General features: G+C 35.5%; 4 protein-coding genes across 5 annotated transcripts; 2 read left to right on the top strand and 2 right to left on the bottom strand.

Annotated features, from left to right (window-relative positions):
• The first annotated feature begins 1,004 nt into the window (after positions 1-1,004).
• On the top strand, positions 1,005-3,757 carry LOC101741861 (probable cysteine--tRNA ligase, mitochondrial). Its single transcript, XM_004925426.5, has one exon. It carries the CDS (start codon positions 1,338-1,340, stop codon positions 2,871-2,873), a length of 1,536 nt encoding a protein of 511 aa, XP_004925483.1. The 5' UTR covers positions 1,005-1,337; the 3' UTR covers positions 2,874-3,757.
• LOC101742012 (transmembrane protein 39A) lies at positions 3,758-13,854 on the bottom strand. Of its 2 annotated transcripts, none has more exons than XM_004925427.5 (8): positions 13,487-13,854; positions 12,960-13,241; positions 11,710-11,849; positions 10,521-10,619; positions 8,616-8,838; positions 6,761-6,914; positions 6,327-6,478; positions 3,758-5,441 (listed from the first exon to the last, which is right to left on the bottom strand). In XM_004925427.5, exons 1-8 carry the CDS (start codon positions 13,730-13,732, stop codon positions 5,193-5,195), a joined length of 1,545 nt encoding a protein of 514 aa, XP_004925484.1. In that variant the 5' UTR covers positions 13,733-13,854; the 3' UTR covers positions 3,758-5,192. The 2 variants fall into 2 exon arrangements, with proteins under 2 accessions (XP_004925484.1, XP_004925485.1); XM_004925428.5 differs by having other exon boundaries at positions 6,327-6,475; positions 13,487-13,853.
• A 2,285-nt stretch (positions 13,855-16,139) lies between these two features.
• On the top strand, positions 16,140-19,510 carry LOC101741763 (membrane-bound transcription factor site-2 protease). Its single transcript, XM_012689809.4, has 2 exons — positions 16,140-16,386; positions 16,472-19,510. Exons 1-2 carry the CDS (start codon positions 16,312-16,314, stop codon positions 17,882-17,884), a joined length of 1,488 nt encoding a protein of 495 aa, XP_012545263.1. The 5' UTR covers positions 16,140-16,311; the 3' UTR covers positions 17,885-19,510.
• LOC101741623 (LYR motif-containing protein 2) lies at positions 18,697-19,885 on the bottom strand. The gene is made up of 2 exons (XM_004925425.5): positions 19,713-19,885; positions 18,697-19,478 (listed from the first exon to the last, which is right to left on the bottom strand). Exons 1-2 carry the CDS (start codon positions 19,752-19,754, stop codon positions 19,257-19,259), a joined length of 264 nt encoding a protein of 87 aa, XP_004925482.1. The 5' UTR covers positions 19,755-19,885; the 3' UTR covers positions 18,697-19,256.
• Positions 19,886-21,348: the final 1,463 nt, after the last annotated feature.

Here is a 21,348-nt window from a genome sequence, read left to right as displayed (position 1 = left end):
TTTTCGAATTTTTTGAGCGGCCTGGAATCTGTTCTTTTAAGCCAAATCTTCATGTTGTGTTTGATAGAAGTGAGCCTTAAAACGCCTGTGCGTATACTATGGCAATGATATTTTTTATGACTATCTCTACTGGGTTTCCCTCGGCTTTCGCTCGTCGTAGACATAATTAAAACTATTTTTACATCTTAGTCCGTGACCAAAACAATTATTAAGTATTCGAAACTGCTTAAATAAAATGCTGACAATAAAAACGCGAGATTAAACCATAAAGTAGTTTTCATTGTAACTATCTATCTTTTATTAACGACAACGCACTGGTAAAAGTAACGCTACTAAATATTTGAAGTCTGATCATATTATTCATTATGTTTCGATAATATATGTTCCGCTGAACCATAAAATATTTGCATTTCACTGTCGGAAAATGAAACAATAACACTAGATATTATGGCTTCTTTTGTTCTCGCAAGAAGTCCATTGAATTCATTAACTTCATTTCAGTAACCTTCCACCGTTTTACTAAGAGGCTACTTGATTTCGTCAAAATCGTCGTGGCCTAAAGGATAAGACGTCCGGTGCACCAGTGTTCGAATGCCGCAACCGGGTACCAAATGAAATACGTACTTAACAATTGTTCACGATCGACATCCACGGTGAAGGAATAACATCGTGTATATAAAAAATATCAAACCCGCAAAATTAAAATTTGCGTAATTACTGGTGGTAGGACCTCTTGTGAGTCCGCACAGTTAGGTATCACCACCCCGCCTATTTCTGCCATGAAGCAGTGGCCGTTTTCCAATTACAGCACAAGAGCGCATTATGCGGCATAATGCTCAACTAAACTTCAGCATAATTCGGCATTGTGCGTCACTGAGTCGCATTATGCTCTGTAATTGGAAAACTACCATTAAGTAATGGATAATGCGCTCTTGTGCTGTAATTGGAAAACGGCCAGTAATGCGTTTCGGCTTGAAGGGTGGGGCAGCCGTTGTAACTATACTGAGACCGTAGAACTTACATCTCAAGGTGGGTGGCACATTTACGTTGTAAATGTCTGTGGGTTCCACTTAACCACTTAACACCAGGTGGACAGTGAGCTCATCCAGCCATCTAAGCAAAAAAAAATCATCTCGTCTCACACCTATGGTCTAGCTCTAGGATTAGGTCTTTTCTCAGACACTTACTTTTAACGAATTGGGCACTTCTCCCTTTGCCAATCTAATAAACCAATCAACCAAAAAATGTTGTTATCAATCAAATATTATTTACAATTTATTTGAAACAACATTTAGTATCAGCAAGTTCGAACTGCCTGAAATGTATCATTAATAAAAATGAAGGTTTTTAATTTAACTTTTGTCCGCTCATTATCTCACGTGTGTAGCTTAAAACCTTATAAAGATACAAAATGGCTTATGCCGAATGGAAACCCTACAGGTATTTACGTTTATAATTGTATTGCGAACCAACGGGTGCCAATTATATTAAATGATCCTCACATCGCTACCTGGTATTCTTGTGGCCCCACGGTATACGAATCTGCTCACATAGGTCACGCCAGCTGCTATGTGAAACTCGATATCATACAGAGAATTCTCAAATCGTTCTTCAATATAAAAATCGTCTCCGCTATGGGTATTACGGATATAGACGACAAAATCATTAAGAAAGGCCTCGAAAGTAAAACACACTTCACAAATATTGCTAAACAATATGAGCATGAATTCTGGCTTGATATGGCATCATTGAATGTAGCAAAGCCACTCATCATAACGAGGGTATCGGAACACATTAATAGTATTGAGAAATTCGTACAGAGGCTTATTGATAACGACATGGCTTATGTAAGTAAAAACGGTTCAGTATATTTTGATACCGATAAATTCTCAAACTATGGCAAATTACAAAAAATGCAAGACAGTGGTGAACCATCAGATGATGAAAAAAGAAATAAAATGGACTTTGCTCTTTGGAAAAGTCACAAGCCCGAGGAACCCTATTGGGATACCCCCTGGGGTAAAGGCAGACCTGGCTGGCATATAGAATGTTCTGCAATGGTCAGCAAAGTATTTGGATCACAATTAGACATCCATGCTGGAGGAGTAGATCTACAATTTCCTCATCATGAGAATGAAGAGGCACAATCATGTGCATACCACAATATACGACAGTGGGCTAACTATTGGATTCATGTTGGTCATTTAAATGTTATTGGTGATACCAAAATGTCCAAATCACTACAAAACACTATTTCAATACCTGACTTATTGAAATCATATAATGCAGATACATTCAGAATGGCCTGTTTGTTAACAAACTACAGGTATTCAATGGAATTCAGTAATCAGCTTATGGAAACCGCTGAAAGTGTTTTAAATAAATTTAAGTTTTTCATAACAGATGCTACTATTTATATAAATAACAATGCAACATCGGTTAGTGCCGTTTACTCAGATCACATATTAAAAAACCTACAGAAAACAGAGGAGGCCAATTTTGAAGCTTTGAAAGTAGATTTTGATACAGCAACTTGCATAAATAATTTGTTAACATTACTTTCGGACACAAACAAAATTATAAAATCAGATCCGTGTGAATATTGTCCTGTCCCAGTGACATTGATAGTTGAATACATAGTTGATATTCTTACAAAATTTGGATTGAAACTTCAAGAGAGTGAGGACACTGTTTTATCAAACGCAATGATAAATACTATAGTTGAATTTAGACATTCTGTACGATTGAATGCAATTTCTAGCAAAAACTATGAACTATTGAGCGCATGTGATATTGTCCGTGATAAAATGAAATCAATGAAAGTCCAAATCAATGATAGTCATAAGACTCCATCTTGGGTTATAACCAAATAATGCAACTAATGTATGTATATCAGCTTTACCAAAATAAGGTGTGCATAGTAAGTTAGTAGATCATGTAACATAATGTAAGCACACATTTTCATAGTTTTGTTTCATGTGTAATAATAAAATGTCATTTTCAATTAATTGTTATCCCAGTGAATCTGATAAGTGGAAGATCTGGACTTACTGAGCAGTGACTGAACTGGATGGTTGTTTTCAGCGTTCATGCTGGTTTGTTTTTCGAAAAACATTCAAACAGAATGAACATTTCTGAAAATCAAAAGTTATAACTCTAATTAGATTCTGTATCTGCAGATTCAAGTAAAACCCAGATTAATAAAATATTTTCTTTTTAATTATTAAAAGAAAATATTTTATGAATAATATTATGAATGTCAATTCTCGAGGAGCTAAACGTCAAGACCCGTCTATCTACAATCTGCATGCAGCGTCTCCTCAAGTACTTCGGACACGTGGCCTGACAAAATCCCGAGAACTTGGAAAAATTAATAGTTGTAGGTCACGTGGAAGGAAAGAGAAGTCGAGGAAGATTGCCAACCAGGTGGACGGACATTATCAAGGAGGCCACAAACACCAGCGTCCCGGGCGCCATTAAGCAGGCCGAATGCAGGCAGCATTGGAGGAAGCTGGTGCAAAAACTGGACCAAGGTGGTCACGACCCTCAGCAATGAGGAAACGACAGAGAAGAAGAAGATTATGAATGTAAACCAATCATTGTGTTACACTAAATAAAAGCATTCAGTATGTCTTATTATATTATCATATGAATGACTGGGAATTATTGACTAAAGTGTGAGCTATGAGACTAGTGGCTCAATGGTGAATTTTGTAGGGATTGTTACATTGTATCAATAAATAATAAAACAACATAATACACTCATTCATTTATTTTAAAACTTACATCAAGTCCATTGACTAGACTATGAAATAATGAGATTTTCAAGGTTCAAGTACATAGTCTCCTTACAAATAATACATAACATAATATGGCAAGTTATCCATGTAGATTGCTTGTGTATTCTGATTGTTTTTTTATTTCAAATTGCCACTTTCAGAAATCATTATGCAACTCGATGTTTATATATCCTTTACCAATATTGTTAAAATTAATCATAAGTTGATACTCAAAAAATGCAGTCTTTGAAATGGTCAAAATGTTATTCAAATGTGTAGATTATGGTTCTCAGTAAAATAAAATATTAATTTTATCATGGCATTTAAAATACTTCTCTTCATCACTGTTATCATTACACTATGATACGCTAAGCAAATTTATTTCAATGTAGTTTTATCAAAAACATGGTGCACCATCTCTGATCATCACAGCTTGACCATCTCTGAAATGCCTTTTTATATTATACACAGTTTTCCCATTAAGTTATAGTTTCTTTGTCTTTGGTCAAATTATTTTTGTCCTAAATGTATTTATTTATTTGTTTTGGTTCTACACAAACTTATTATTTATGTCAGTCAGTCTTTAAATCTTCATGTGTTTTATTAGAATTAAAGATGCATCTTTTATTAAACATTAGATTTTACTATTTCCTGTGATGTATTTTCTCTAATATATACTGATATAACTTGGTGCTTAGAAAATAGAGTTAACTAGAAGCTCACTATTACATACAGTCTTAAATAAAAAAATATGATGGTTCAACAGTTTCTGCCAATACAATCAGGGCTAAACGTTCCTTTATGGTCAGTCGATTTGGAAGTTCACAATTTTTTTGTAGATAGTACCCATAAATAGAAAGCTTTTTGAAAAATTTCAAGTTGCGTAAACTCACGATTTACGAGATATATTTTTTTCAAAGTTTCCCCGACCCAAAAATCGACGGACCATGTAGCACAACCACAATCATTTTAGATTCACTAATGTGAACGTGTCAAATAATTCACTTGTTTCTAATTTGAATTTTGATTACAATAAACATGTACCCAAAAACAAAATGTTTGGAAATGCACAACAGAAAAACGTTAAATGAAATTAACTACATCAATGAGACGACTCAATTGGATCATATTTTTTCGACGGCCGGTTACTTCCGGCTTTTTACATAAAATAAATAAAGTTATTTTAAAATAAAACATAAGAATGTGACTATATACTGCACAATTTGTTTGAAATTGTTTTTATGCAAATTATTTTTTCTCTGTTCTGAGCAATTTTATAATTATTTGACATTTGCAAATTTTGTCACCTGTCAAAATAATTTCAGTGTAACGTGGTTATTGGTAAAAGACATTTAAACATCCATCAAGTTCTCAAATTTTGTGCGCAATCAAAAAATATAGTATTTATGATTACTAATTAGAAATCGATATTGTATTATTTTTGTCCTGTATTATATTTTCAGCTCTATACACTTTCCAAGCGACTAAATAATCTCGAACCATCTTGAATAGTGAATAGTAATTGATGAAAAGTAATATCACTATCGATAAAAAGTTATGCCACGGTATCGAACTGAATAACAAACATAGTTGTAAGACGATTAATGACAAATGCAGACTCAACAGCAGACATAGTAGCTTCGAAGGGTTTATGAAGACGCTCTGTACGGAAAAAAATATAAATTTCATTTAACAAAATAATATAAAATTAACTAAACTCTTTAACTAGATGCAAATAGGCTCTAGTTCTAGTGCAGAAAGTATAATGTGCGCATAGGAAATTGAAAATATTATCATACATTAGATACGTCATTTATTCAGTATTTCTAACCGAGAAAAGGTTTATCTTCTCCTGTTGTAATAAAATATTGCATTTTAGTTACAAATTATAAATAAATTGTTTTAATTAAGATATTGTCAAAATGTACCAACAGACCAAACAGTATAAATTGGAGCACATGTCATTGACTTGAAGCAGTGACTTGGCTATGCCCCTGGCATTGCTGTCCTCCATGAGTGACGGTAACAACTTATCATCAGGTGGATTCTACGCTTGTCTTATTACAAAGATAAAAAAAATCAAACACACTCGTATATCGATAAGATGATACTTAATCACGACTCAAGAGCCCACTGAGTTTTTCGCCGGATCTTCTCAGTGGGTCTCGTTTCTAATCGGGTAGTAGATTATGCGAAGCATTGCTTTTGCTAAGGCCAGTGTTAGCAACACTTTCGATTTGAGCTCACCTACTCGCTAGGGTAAGGCTTATATAGCCTCTCAAGGCTATAAGCCTATCTACTGGTGGTAGGACCTCTTGTGAGGCCGCACGGGTAGGTACCACCGCCCTGCCTATTTCTGCCGTGAAGCAGTAATGCGTTTCGGTTTGAAGGGTGGGGCAGCCGCTGTAACTATACTGAGACCTTAGAACTTTTATCTCAAAGTGGGTGGCGCATTTACGTTGTAGATGTCTATGGGCTCCAGTAACCACTTAAAAAAAAAAGAATAGGTAGAAAAAAAGTCTCAAGTAATAGTCGGGATATACGTACGTGAAACCGTATGTGCTCCGGGCAGCCGGGTCGCGCGGCCACCGTGGGGGAGGCGGCCGCGTACCCCGCGCCGCCGCAGCGCACCCGCGCCCCCGCGCTCCACAGCTTGTCCTCCGACCACTCCGGGATCTCGCCGCTCACGTCCGTAGCTGCTGTCGAAACACGAACTTAATGTACGACATTTGATGTAATGATTTTTAATACGCTTTTATTAGCTTTAGACGTATGTATGTTTGTATGTAATGGAATCTTTGAACATGATTTTGACCCCCTTCAAAACGTCGGATTAACTCGAAATTTGGTACCTATACTTATTAAGGACCGATAACAAAACAATACTAAAAAAAATAATTGAATATGAGACATATGGTTGAAGTTTACATTGTGTAATATGGCGGCTATACCCCTCCCCCCCAACCCCCTGCAAGTCTTACGTAGAGGGTCCCAGCGGCCGAGGTGCAGGGCGGCTCGATGCGGCACGTCGCAGAAGGCGGAGCCGAGCAGCTGGCTCACGTAGCGACCGAACAGTCCTCCCAACACAAACGCGATCTGCTGCGACGCCCCATACACCTCGTAGTACAGGTAGGGCTGGGAACAAGATTCATCTCGGTAATGTATGTGCGTTGTGTACGGCAACGGGTGAAATCGGTCTTTGAAAAAAATATATAATATGTCGGAGACGGTCATTACTTTGGTAGCTAAACGAAACGCAGCACGATTCCCGAGAGATGGCAGCACGATTACGGTATCGTCGTGATACGACAGAGCCTAGCCGATGGAGGCGCGTAGACGCCATCACACTTATCAACCAGCCTTCTTGAAGAGCGGTGCTTCCATTCTAAGAACTGTCATACGTTTCGTCTCCTAAACTCGATCTCCCTATCCGACCCTATGATGTCTGACGACGGTGTTAACAATTGTGGCTGCTCCGACATATATGATTTCATTGTATTAGCTCGCGTTCCTAGACACGCGAGGTATGCCGATGTTGCAAAAAATATAGTTTGAATAATTAATGTCTGTACATGCAGCGATCACGAAAGGACCTTTTTTTTCTTCCTTACCCGACGAGCGAGTTTAAATTGAATTGAATTGCTTTTGTTAATTTAGTGTTTAGCACATTTAACATTTGTTTAGTGTCTGTGAGAGTGCACACATGTGGGAAAATCAAGCAAAGCCGCTGGACGTAGCTTCTTGGATTCTTCAAAAAAGTCTCAGTAAATAATCATCATTTTACTGAGACTTTAGTTCATCTTATCTCACCTCGTTTCATTTAATATCATCCCAATTGATTAGTCTCTAATAAATCAACTTCATCTCATTTGGCTTCATATAATTTTTCATTTTATCACAGAACAAAAGAAGAAAATATAAGACTTGGCTTAAATCATTACCATATTATTAATATAAAATCTTCGAAAAAAAAGCCACCACCCTGCCTATTTCTGCCGCGAAGCAGTAATGCGTTTCGGTTTGAAGGGTGAGACAGCCATTGTAACTATACGGAGATCTTAGAACTCATATCTCAAGATCAGTGGCGGCATTTACGTTATAGATGTCTATGGGCTCCGGCAACCACTTAACACCAGGTGAGCCGTGAGCTCGTCCACCCACCTAAGCAATAAAAAAAAGAAGTTTTACAACCTCTGAGAGAACAATTATCAAACTAAACAAGACCTTCAGAAATGAAGATGACAACTCAGAAGACGAAGGAGCCTTAATATGTTTTTTTTTTAATTAATTAATAGTTAAATATATGTATGTATAAGATGCGCATGAGTGATTACTGTATTTTTTTTATTGTTAGATAGGTGGACGAGCTCACAGCCCACCTGCTGTTATGTGGTTACTGGAGCCCAGACATAGACTACCACGTAAATGCGCCACCCACCTTGAGATATCAGTTCTAAGGTCTCAGGTATGGTTACAACGGCTGCCCCACCCTTCAAACCGAAAGGTATTACTGCTTCACGGCAGAAATAGGTAGGTTGGTGGTACCTACCCGCGCGGACTCACAAGAGGTCCTACCACCAGTAATTACGCAAATTATAATTTTGCGGGTTTGATTTCTATTACACAATGTTATTCCTTCACCGTGGAAGTCAATCGTAAACATTTGTTAAGTAAGTATTTCATTAGAAAAATTGGTACCCGCCTGCGGGATTCGAACACCGGTGCATCGCTAGATACGAATCCACCGGACGTCTTATCCTTTAGGCCACGACAATTCCGAACTCACAAGAGGTCCTACCACCAGTCCTGTATCAGCCCTGCTCAAGTTCCACTCACCTGCGCAAAACAGCAAGGTATGAAGCTGGAGTAATAAGCCCCGGACACCGAATTGAAGAGTATTTTCTTGACCCTCATATTGAAGTCGTGCCTGAGCACCTCCACCTCGGCCCTGACCTGCCCCGGGTCGTGCGTGCAGCAGTGCAGCGGCGGGGCCTCAGAGTTGTTCAGCTCCAAGAACGGTGATGATTGGAAGCCGAATAGGAGCACGTATACTACTGCGCTGTGGGAAAATGGAAATTGTTATTTTATTAACACGCCCTTATCTCGGAGGCTTTAGACAGCTTTTTGCCTACCTAAGCTGATAGCCTTGAGAGGCTATTTCAGCGTAACCTTAACTAGTAGGTGAGCTCACGAGGCTCAAACCTGACAACGTTGCTAACACGAACCCTAGCAAGAGCCGTGCTTCGCAGAATCTACCACCGGATCGGAAACGCGACCCACTGAGAAGATCCGGCGAGAAACTCATTGGGTTGTGTCTGTGGGTTAATTTACTCGTCGAGCCCGAGCGACGGGTTCGACGAGAACGATAACCGGTGCTTGAGGTACCTAAAAGTACCGTTAGTGGATCGGGAGGATCCAAAATGACGTGTTTTGGGCGACTTCGACTGCTTTCCATTCTGTCCGCAGGATCGGGAATGCTACCTGAACGCCGCTCAGAAAATAAAAAATTATCAATGTCACAGTTACATTGGAATACTACCTAGGCTTTGTAAGTGAACATATTGTTACGCCGGTAAAAGTAACGCGATCCATCGCCGAATAGCCGAACGAATATCGAAGGTAAAACACCATCTATTGTCAGATATCAGAAACACACATCGAAGACTTGCCCAGAATGTTCTCGATAAATCTAGGGATTGTATCGACTATAAAAACGTTGCAGTTAGTAATCGGAACTACTCGAAGCGAAACAGCGAATGGATCACCTGAAGCGAAGCGGAAGAAGTGAATTTAAAATTTTAAAGTGTTCTAAGTGCTAATACAGTTTTAATTTGTACGTCGGTAGAATTTTTATTTGTCCAGAACCCTAGCGTGTAACAATATTATTGTTTTGTGGCAGAAACGGACCGTGATACCAACCCAGATTGGTTACAAAAATCTCCATCCCCAGTAATCACGTAATTTTATCCGTGCATGTATGCATTTTCTTTAGCTGTGGTACAATTTTAATTTTGGCATAGAAGCATAGCCCGATGGCGGTCATCCTAACCATTAGACAACGTATTTACACATTTTTATAAATAGCATCAGCAAAATTAATATGCACAGACGGGAGCAAGTCGACTAAATACGAATACTAACCGTCTAAATATAGGCTTTATTCCGTTACTATAAGAAGTTAATTTAATAAAATGAGTGGCTCATGATATCTCGCTCACAGCGAGTCTGAGCGCGCATCAATGGCAAATGAAAACATTTTGCACCTTGACGTCAAAGGTGGAACGTTACGACTTGCTAAGGTTTTTTTTGTTGCATTTAAAAGATGAGCATTCTACGCATGTACATGGATGTTACTTAAACTTCAACGTGAGACCTGTACATCTTACAAAACCCCAGGGCAAAGGGAGTTGTCCCAAGTGAGATCGTCAAACCATCTAACCAATAAAAAATAAATAAAAAAGGGCCCGGCCCGCACCCTCGTAAGGAACGTAAGGACCCGACAGATACTTGAAGAAAATCACAGTGAAAGTCACTGTTGGTACCGGAGTCACTGCCATAGTTGTTTAAGAAAGTTATAAAAAAACAATATCCATTCTCTTCAGTTCATTCATCATACTCGTAAACAACTCGATCACAATCCGAACCAAAAACATTCTATAAACAATTATTGTCAAAAAAAAAGGAAAATCGAAAGTGTTTTTGACATTTGACAATTAATTCAAATGTCTCTGTGATACTCACGGATAACACAAGTAGAATATCTTGAGAAGTGGATATTTAAGCATGATGAAGTATGTGCACCAGGCAAGGGCTCCTAATATCACTCCAAGGATGAACATTCTGAAAAAAAGGACACATATTTGTGATCATTGTGACATAACAAAAAAAAAAACCAGCACTGTAAGTACAAGTGTTTATAGTGAAACTTTGACCGAGTAGGACAGCCGTATTACAATTATATGGAGACTCTCTTGTGTCAAGGTGAACGAAGGTTTCTTATAATAATAACTATGCACATTTACTAAGCACTTAACATCAGATGGACAATGAGATCTACTCATCTGTAGTATTTATTGAAATTTACAAATATCTATTGTATTCCAATTTTGAATTAATTTTAGAAAAAATAGTTTGTAGTGGGTGACAGTACTAGCCAGAAGAACCAAGTAAAAGAAAACTCTTTACATTTATGTCAACCTAGTACTTTAAGATATTTAGATACAGATCAGATTCAGTAGTTTAAAAGAGATTCAGCTAATGGAAAAAAACTCATCAACATCAAGCATTGCTGTGCTCCGTTAAGATTATAGATTAAATTTTTTATCTTATTTTGTTCTAGAAGAGTAACTCTGAGCTGTTTGAGCTGACACTAGAAGCACGCCACTCAGAGAAAACATCTAGCACCGTCGTTTGAAGTCGTCGTGGCCTAACGGATAAGACGTCCGGCGCATTCGTGTTGAGCGATGCACCGGTGTTCGAATCTCAGGCGGGTATCAATTTTTCTAATGAAATACGTACTCATCAAATGTTCATGATTGACTTCCACAGTGAAGGAATAACATCGTGTAATAAAAATGTAACCCGCAAAATTATAATTTGCGTAATTACTAGTGGTAGGACCTCTTGTGAGTCCGCGCAGGTGGGTACCACCACCCCGCCTATTTCTACCGTGAAGCAGTAATGCGTTTCGGTTTAAGGATGGGGCAGCTGTTGTAACTGTACTTAAGACCTTAGAACTTATATCTCAAGGTGGGTGGCGCATTTACGTTGTAGATGTCTATGGGCTCCAGTAACCACTTAACACCAGGTGGGCTGTGAGCTCGTCCACCCATCTAAGCTATAAAATAAAACAAAATGAAAGTTAGATAAATAGAGCATAGCACACCATAGCCTGATGTTGAATAGATACTATTAGTAACTGCAGATTTACCTCGCAGCCACCACAGCCTGTGGCATTAATTTCGGTGGCAGCATCATCCTCAAAATGACCAAGCTAATGCTCAACAATAATCTTCTGAATAGTAAAGTAATTATAAAAGCTACCAAATGTGGGTCGATCAGGTAGAAATTCTGTAAACAATTAAAAAAAATTTAAAGTTTTTTTATAGTTTTGTTTAGAATTTAAGTACAAAAATTGTCACACAACGTAGGGTTTTTGACCTATGTCAAAGATCTGCAATCACTTGTTAGAAAGTGAGACAAAATTGATATTTCAAATCAATACAATGCTGGTATAACTTAACAAGTCATCAGTGAACAAGCTGATTTATTATTCTACTTTACGGTACTTAGCAATTGTTAATTCAGTTAATTCTTCTAATTTTATTAATTGTCCTAATAAGTAAGCTTTATTGCTTATTGAATTAAGAATTTTTATGAACATTATTGCATTCAAGTCATGAGTAGTATTTAATGATATAGTCAGTGTGAAATAGTCACATGGGCAGAACTTAGACAGGGAGATATGCAAAGAGTATTCAGTGGTAGGTAGCAGCTTGGCTCTGCCACTGGTGTTGTTGACATTAATTTTAAGATTCTAGTCACGATATGATTGTCAGTTTGGGGCATGAATTTGAATAATTCAATTCACAGACTGCATAATTTATATAAAATTATGTTTACCTACCGGACAAAGTGACTGTTGTTTGTTACAAATTCAATCATAATTTTTTTTAAACATTCTTTAACTCTCTAATTCTACATAATTCATTCATTAAATCTGAGGTGAATTATATTTATATACATACATTGAAGTACATCTTAATCTCTTCAGGGACTTTGGCAGATATGGTATCCTTTTTTAATTGTTCATATATATAATTCTACGCTAAATGACGACACTTGTGGGCATATCTTTTTTTTAAATGAATAGCCACTATTTTTGTTCGTTTTTTTAACTTATTGAATTATTTTCATTCTAAAATGAACAAATTAAAAAAAAATTCAATTTACATTTTTTGTACTATGAAAAATTCTTCCCTGAAGATTTTAATATATAATAATAGCATTATTTTGAAAATAATGTTACTACGGTTCCTAATTTGTGTATTTTAACAATGTCTTCCAATTATCAGCATTTCTTCAAAGCTGGTAATGCTATTAGTAAATACTTAGCGAAAATCTCAATGGTTAACTGGGTTCCACTAATTTAAAATGAAACAAATAGAGGTGTACACTCACCATAGCCTGGTTTGTGTATGAATTTGGTAGCCACCAAGTGGTCCTATACAGGTTCAAAAACTGTAGTCCTGTTGCTGCCAGTGTGAACATAAACATCAGTACTTCAAATAGTAACGGTCCATCTTGGGGTATATGTGGGAATGGAATGTGTTTCGGTGGTATGGGTCCTTCAGCTAGCTTGATATCTGCTAGTGTTACTGTTGGCGCTGTATTTGGAGTCACCCTAGTTTGACGGCCAACACGTTTCCCCCCACTTACATCATCCTCAACTGGGTATGTACACTGTAAATTATAAACACACTATTAACATCTTTAAGAAAATTTCCCTAGCCATTCAATTTAATGTAAAATTGTGTTTACAAATTTATGGAAAACTCACAACAATTTTGTTATATTTAATTTGTTAATATCCAAGGTTGAAACCTCACTTGTTTTTTTAATCAGTTTAATCAATTACAAATCGATAAACTATCTATTTATAGAATCATAAGCCAGTATCCTACATGAAAAAGAGAATCCACATTTACCTTCTTATTATTCGTCCCTGTGGCCTTTTTCGCTCCAGGGTGAACCATTTTACAAGCGATAGGAGGCAAAGGTCTCTTAATGAGCGGGTCTTTAATAATTTTCCGCCGTCTTGAGACGGCTGTTGATGAAGTATTGCTAACTTGAGAATTTGCCCAGCGTCTAGCTAAAAGTATAGTCAGACAGCCGACAATTGCTGGTAAGAAGAACACGACAAAAGGGCCACTTTCATTTTCCGTACAACTCATCACTCACATGTTAAAACTTTTGAATAGTTTCACAATAAATAATTTTCTGAATGTTCTACACAATAAACACCAACACGACGATATGTGTAAAGCGAATCTCTCAATCACAAACTCAAAAAATGACAGCAACAACGTCATTTGTTTGTTTTGGCCACTGTTTAGGCGAACACAGCATAGCCTATAGAGCCGGCTTGTAACTGTAAATGACTGTAGCTATAGATATTTTTTTTGTAATTAGTTCGTAATCTTAATTATTTTATTTTAAGCTTTTCCCTCTTAACCAAAAACGTTTATTTTTACTAGACAGTATACCTTCATGCAACTAACTAAAAAAAATCAAGCGCATCGGTTTCCTATATTGTACAAAGTTAAAATTTAGATTTAAAATGAAACGGAATAATAAAAATCTCAGTAATATCATACAATTTTAAACCATGCCTACTAATTGGATTCCATTGCATTATAGATGCTGATTAATAATAAATGATACTGATACCTTTATACATGAATATTGACTATTTTTTTGTTATTATATTCTTTTGTACATCTGATAAATAAATATACTATGGCAGATAAGAAAAGTGAATAATTAAATTCCTCGACATGTCCTTTTCAGTAGTTATAAACTCCAAATTGATAAATTAAAACAATTCTCACAAGATCACACTTCAAGCTCTCCTAAAAAATAAAATATTGACAGAGTTTCGTCTTTGTATTTAACTCGAACAAAGCGCACTATAATTTTTAGATTATGTTGGTTTCATAAATCCATAAACTTAGCTGGCAAGACATACCTGTTGAATTTGATGATACATTTCACTGTAAGAAAATGAACTAATACATGTACATTGTGATATATGTATTTATTCAAAAATAACCATTTGATGAGAGGCATTTTACTTTTTAGAATAAACTTAATGAAAATTGAGACATAAAATATTAAAAAAAATACAGGCCACAAAATCTGAAAAAATTAAGAAATTTGAGGAGTTTTTGGCGAAACTGCGAGGAGCGAAGTTGTGTGAATTGTTTTCTTTAATTTGGGGTTTATTTGGGTTTAAATGAGTACTAATCGTAATGGTAATTCATTATCTGTTTATTATCTCTTGCACAAATGTGGGAAAATGAAACAAGCCGCTGGAGTCTGGACATATCTACACGGGATCTTCCAAGAAGTTCATTGAAAAAGTCTCAGTAAATAATCACATTTTTATTGAGATTATATTTTATGCAATATCATCTTGTTTCCATTAATTTCACCCCAACTAATTAAAGTCTCAGATTAATTAATTTTATTTTATTTCGCTCCATATCACTTTTCATAAAACAAAATGTACAAAAGATTAGGTTGTATGGATTGATACTTTTGCCTGTCCTTTTGGTAAAATGGAACTACTTAAGAAAATTGACAGCTGTCACCAGCATGACCAGATTTAGTAGATATCTACTTTTTGGTAGATTTTGAGGTACTGGCAACAGAATTTAGTATGTAAAAATTATTTGGTATATTTTAGTAGAATTCACGCTTATTTATTCTCGTACTTTTTGACATTTTGTATAAATTCGGGGTATTCCCCCTTTCATCGAATGTATTTAATTTACTATTTAATTTTCATTCTTTTCGTTACCATTCGTGCCGTGAGCATAGTGTGCTAGACTATTGGGAATTCCTTCATTGAGAATTTTTATAATCGAGCTTAAAACGAAACATAAATATACACAAAGGTATCATGATGTCCCATTCATCACGATATCCTTGTAGTTGTAATACAAAACATGCAAATTGTTGACAAAAAATTTATGAAATTAAAATTAGATGATTCCGTGTCTAATTTATTGTCAACTTCTAGTTCGACGTCTTAATCTTTTATGGTGGATAAAGCCGAATCTGTGATGCGAATAGCAAGCCGATACTATCTTTGTCAAACGCCAAAGTAGAAAGAATAATTTATAATATTAACAGGATTAAAAATCAAGATCGAAATCGATTTAATAATAAGAATGTTGCTGCAATAATGCATGGAAAAGAGGGGCTACGACAGTTGGAAGGGGGATGTCGCACATTTGATCCTGACAGAAGTATTATCAAATTCATGGATTCAAAACAACTTTATGAAAATGTTACCCAACTTATAGACGAAGAATTTTAAGTTTAATTTTCATTTTCTTATTTTAATTTTTTTATTATATTTTTATTTAGAATTTAATTTAAAAAAAAAAAACCTTGGTCCCTTGAATAAATGGTGGTTTCTTTGTTATTTTTATTATTTAATCAAGGAAACATTAATGTTTTTACGTTGTAACACGACAGCAAAAAAAGTATAATAGATTTCTAATATTTCTCGTTCTCTTTTGGTAGAATTCAGTAGATTTCAACCTTCACAAGCAGTAGATTCGTCAAATGAAATCTGGTCACACTTGCTGTCACAGTACAATTTTGTATTGAAAAATGAAAAAGGACCTAAGTACCTACCTACATACCTACTTCAACAAATTTTTTATTCCTTTTTGCCGGGACAGGTTTTTATTTCATGGTATAGGTTCATCAAAGATATAAATTGAATAAATAAATAAGAAATATGTCTTTCGTTTTGCTAAGTTCAATTGTTCTTGCATTCTACACGGTTATATGGTTTTTTGATTCATTTTTCAAAGTAAGCTTTGTTTATTATTGTTTTATTGAATTTGATCACTTGAATTTGTACATGTTATTAGGTTTCATTGCATTTCTTCTTTCAGAGTTGTATGCACTATCCATATTATGCATTTTTAGAAGGAACGGGCTTAAAATTTGGAATACTGAACTTTTCTTGGACGACAACTGCTTTTAACAGATGCCTTTATAGATGGAGTAAGAATTTGTCTCGAATACTCAGAAAATGGTTCACGTGCGGTTACATTCTTGTAATCTGGATATTCTTGCCTTTCGCTATATGGACTTTGCTCTCATTTATTTTTGAGCATTTTTATGATACAATACAGCTCAATAATGTACCAGAAGTCAAAGCAATGCTCCCTGGTATAAATATCCCGACATCAGACTTTTGGATTTATTTTCTAGCTATAGCATTGAGCACTATATTCCATGAACTAGGACATGCTCTTGCAGCTGCTCAAGAGGATGTTCAAATAATAGCAGTAGGAGTTTATGTATTTACTATTATACCAGTTGCATTTGTAGACTTGAATACTGATCAATTAAAGAATCTTGCTGTCACCAAAAGATTGAGGATTTACTGTGCTGGAGTGTGGCATAATATTGCAATTGCATTTATGGCTATCTTATTATTTTTCTCTGCTCCGATACTGTTTAATATTGCATATGAAACGGGAACGGGTGTAAGAGTCACTGACCTTACAGAAGACTCACCATTAAAGGACAGCATAGGCTTGCACAAAGATGATGTAATAACATCAATAAACAACTGTAAGATCAAAGTTGCAAGTGATTGGATGCAATGTTTGCAATTAGCACATCAGAGGTATGGAATTTGTACAAGTGCTGAATTTGTTGCCCAAAATGATGAGATCATGATGGAGAACATAAAAGAGAATGATGTGGTAGAATGTTGTAGACCAGAAGAAGCATATAATCATTGTTTTGAGTATATGGAGCCTAAAGTAGCATCTGATTCAGTTTTACCCGGACAATACTCATGCCTCAAACCCAGAGATATGGTGAAGAATCAGTTTGTAAAATGTACAGAATCTGGAGGATACTCTTGCCCAAGAGCCATGCATTGTATGAGACCTTCACTAAATAATGTATCCTACCTCCTAATAATTGAACGAAAGGAGAACAATCCAGTTCTGTATTTAGGGTTGCCGTATGATTTACACAAAACTGTATTTGTCGACCAGTATTTCCCCAGACTGAAAGTATTTTCATTTTTTTCCCCTTCTCGGTTTGAGAAGCTCCTTAGATACATATTCATATTTTCTATGGGTATCGCATTTTTGAACGTCTTACCATGTTACAGTATGGATGGACACCATATAGCTCGTAACTTGATACAAATTTTAGCTAAATATTTAAATAAAAATGGTGATTTTGTAACATTCTTTACAGTATTCACTGTAGTTATAGGCACAGGTGTGACTGGGCCCATTTTAATATATTTGTTCTACAAAGCTGTATATGAAGATAATTAGCCTTAAGCCATAATGTATTGTGAACTAAATTACATTATATGGTCATACTTTTTAACCTTACTATCACTCAATGTTCTGTGAAAGAGCTTTACAGAGAAACGTGTAAGACTTTGATGGCCAGGTGAATTTTTAAATTAGATATAATCTGTACTGATATATATCTCTATTATATCTGTATAATCTGAACTGTACACTCTGATGTCATACGACAACAAAACTGGCTATGGCGTTGGTTATCTCCGACATGAGTTATTGTGTCAGAGACAACCGTTTCATTAAGTATTTTTAAAGTACAGTAAGATTTGTATTTTGAGTTACACATATAATAGCAGATGCACAGGATGACATATTTTGTGTGACTCAAAAAACCTGCCTTTGATTGTGTTCACATTGACTACTAATACTGTTTCATGAAACAACTAAATTAATGACAACCTCCTCCAGGCATGTTGACAATTGTCATTACTGCACCCTCTTTAAACCAGAATAAATTACTGCTCTGCAGCAAAAATAGGCAGGGCAGTGGTACCTTCTCATGTAGTCTTACAAGACGGCATCTTGTAATATAAATTATGCATATTATAATCTTTGTGGATTTAACTATATTTAATTGAAGTTATTCCTTTACTGAATTCATTGAGAAATGAAGGTGTGTTAACTATGTGTGTACTAGTAAAATTAGTACTTGTGAGATTTGAGACTCAATACAGTTGCATAACTTGATATGAGTTCACCAGGCATCTCATTCTTTAGGTCATAGCGACTAATATAATATTTTTATTATAATTTCTACTGAAAAAGAAAATCATTAATTGGTTATTGTAAAATTTCATATATTAAATTTATTATTTAAACATTTCCATACTATTTATTATCTATATACATAATCGTCTTGTTAGATCTAGTCTAAATTAATGAAATGTTTCTGTTAGTGTTATACAGTACTGTGATAGTTTATAATTTTTATATGTTTCTGAATGGTATTATCGATTTAATATCACTATAATATAATGGTAGCATTTGTGTCATTACTTTGTTTGCACTTTTATTTAGTCCAGTTTTTTAACTTTCTTTAGGGTGAAGAGTGTGTATTTAGAACTGACATGTATTACTTATTGTTTTTGATGTTATGATGACTGCCTTTTTTTTCTAAATGAATATTTAAGATTACAAATTAACTACTCACTTCCATTAAACACTTGTTTGACCACTACGATGAACTAAATGGATTTAAATATAAAAAAGTAACTTAACCCATATGACCACAATTGAAATATCACTACTTGTTATAATGTAAAACTACAGAAAATCTACAAACAGCCTATCTTAAATGATGATATATATTTTGATTTATTGAATTGTGTAGTTTATATTAGCTTTTACTTAAAGCAAGTGTATGTTGCAAATCCTTTAGTGTTTTTTTTCCATAGTGCAACATGATTTTGATTGTAGTTTCATCTGTATGATGTTTATTGTTCTTGAAGTCAGATTGAGCCCATTGCTTAAGTTCGATTCTGGTCAGTTCATCGGGCACGAGTCGTATCGTACGGAATATGTCTCTATATAATTTTAATACTTCTTGACGCAGAAGAAACTGCAAAAGGAATAAATATTATGAATGAAGAAGATTATATTTTTTTTAGTTTGTTCTTGTCGTTTTTCGTCAATTAATTCTTCCAGTTATTAATTAGTTTTATTTTTCATTAGGGTGGTCGAGCTCATAGCACACCTGACGCTCAGCGATAGATCACAATTTTGTAGTCTCAATGATTTTTAACAGTCGACTATTACAGTCACGAATTGCACTATTGCAAAACTAAATATCCACCTGTTTTAAATTCAAAGTTGCTTTTGGCAATTTCGTAGACATTTTAGTATAGCGTTTTATGTAAGTTCATCATTTTTAAAGTTTAAAATTTAAATTTTCTTCCGAACTTTACATATCAATATCTATTTGGTAAAATTTGGTTACATATTTTGCTTTTGACGTTGTTTTAATTTGATTAATCCAGTCAGTAGGCAAAGGAATCATCGTTCAGACATCCAACTTTTATAATAAAGACTTTTTAGATATTAAATTAAATAAAATGAGACAAAACAACACGGTGTTGAATAATAAGAAATAAAGATCGGTTAGGTATATTTTACCGCGCCTGTCCACTCCCACAGAAGATAAATGATTAATATGGCAACATTATTGCACCTGCAAAATTTAAATACGAAGACCCCTAAATTGTCCAAAACTTACAAAATTAAATTAAATGATCTCAGTACTTTTTATTGTCTTAGATTGATGAACGAAATCAGCCTTGTTCGTATTATTACCGGAGCTGATTAGTTAATACTACCACTGCCTTGTGAGACTGGATCGAAATGTATATTAATGTTGTTGTGGCGATAGCCATCATAGAACACAGGATATTTAATGATCGATGGCCGAGTCTCGCTGTTGGAGTTTGAATATGTAAGTATTGGCAGGCAACACTTGTCCCATGTGAAGTAACAGTTTTCGAATATTGGAATGTTTAAAACAGATGATTATCTTCTCTTCAGTGAGGACAATGACTTCTCATCTAGACACGGACAGTGCAATATCAAGGGTTTGTAAAAATAAAATGTAATGGTGTAATAGTGTAAAAAGTATTTGCAATATAATTGTATTAACCATGAAGCAGAGTGTTTTTTAAATAGCGCCTCACCTACAGAACCCAGTCCCTTCAAATTTAACGCCTACGAAATGTTCAAGATAAGCTTTGCAGCTTTATAAAAATTCCGAGCAGCAACATTAAGACCGTCAGTCTATAGAGCAATACCACCCGTTTCGTGGAAGATTTTCGCTTTGTCTATAAAACCTTCGAAAGTGTTGTATAGTGAATGTAACAAACTTTCGGAACGACTTATAGCTTCGTTGCTGATTTTTCACGGAGGTTACTGGTATCAACTCGAATCAAATAAATACAAATACGTTCCACCACTAAATGTCAATCGCAGTACGCTGGAATAATACATTTCGGGAACGATTCGCTTTCAGCTCGGATGGTGATCTGTGTGCTTAGTGCGAGTTTCTTAACATTCTCGATAACGTTAAAGTTAACCCTATTTTGCAGTTGCAATAGCACCCCTAGCGGCAAACGTACGCAAACGATCCCATTCCATACAAATATTTGCTAACTTTTACGTTATTGAGAACGTTATAAAACTCACACTAAGCACACTGATTGATGTTACTCAATTCTTCTATCAACAGAGTTTTTTTTTAATATTGAAGGATTACTGGTGGCCCGTAGGCCTTTCCAGTTTCACCAGGACAGGTGGGCGAGCAAAGGCTCAGGCAGGAGGGGTGGGATTTGCTAACAGCTACCCGAGCGCCTCCGAAGGAGACCTAAAAACTCAAGAGCAACTGGTTCGCGAATGAATCTACTACCGGATCGGAATCGCGACCCGCTGAGAAGATCCGGCGAGAA

This window comes from Bombyx mori, chromosome 23 (assembly GCF_030269925.1).
Source record: "Bombyx mori chromosome 23, ASM3026992v2".
Taxonomy (NCBI): Eukaryota; Metazoa; Arthropoda; class Insecta; order Lepidoptera; family Bombycidae; genus Bombyx; species Bombyx mori.
Note: the sequence above shows the minus strand (reverse complement) of the source record. Positions and strands in the feature narration are given on the sequence as shown.

Coding starts and splice junctions, on each gene's coding strand:
- LOC101741623 (XM_004925425.5), bottom strand. CDS start 19,754: ATGTCTACGAAATTGCCAAAAGCAACTTTGAATTTAAAACAG. Junction 19,479..19,712: donor CAACTTTGAATTTAAAACAG/GTGGATATTTAG, acceptor TTCCTTTTGCAG/TTTCTTCTGCGTCAAGAAGT.
- LOC101742012 (XM_004925427.5), bottom strand. CDS start 13,732: ATGAGTTGTACGGAAAATGAAAGTGGCCCTTTTGTCGTGTTCTTCTTA. Junction 8,839..10,520: donor ATATTCTACTTGTGTTATCC/GTGAGTATCACA, acceptor ATTTTCCCACAG/CGCAGTAGTATACGTGCTCC. Junction 6,915..8,615: donor TACCTTGCTGTTTTGCGCAG/GTGAGTGGAACT, acceptor TCTTGTTCCCAG/CCCTACCTGTACTACGAGGT.
- LOC101741763 (XM_012689809.4), top strand. CDS start 16,312: ATGTCTTTCGTTTTGCTAAGTTCAATTGTTCTTGCATTCTACACGGTT. Junction 16,387..16,471: donor TTTTTGATTCATTTTTCAAA/GTAAGCTTTGTT, acceptor TTCTTCTTTCAG/AGTTGTATGCACTATCCATA.
- LOC101741861 (XM_004925426.5), top strand. CDS start 1,338: ATGAAGGTTTTTAATTTAACTTTTGTCCGCTCATTATCTCACGTGTGT.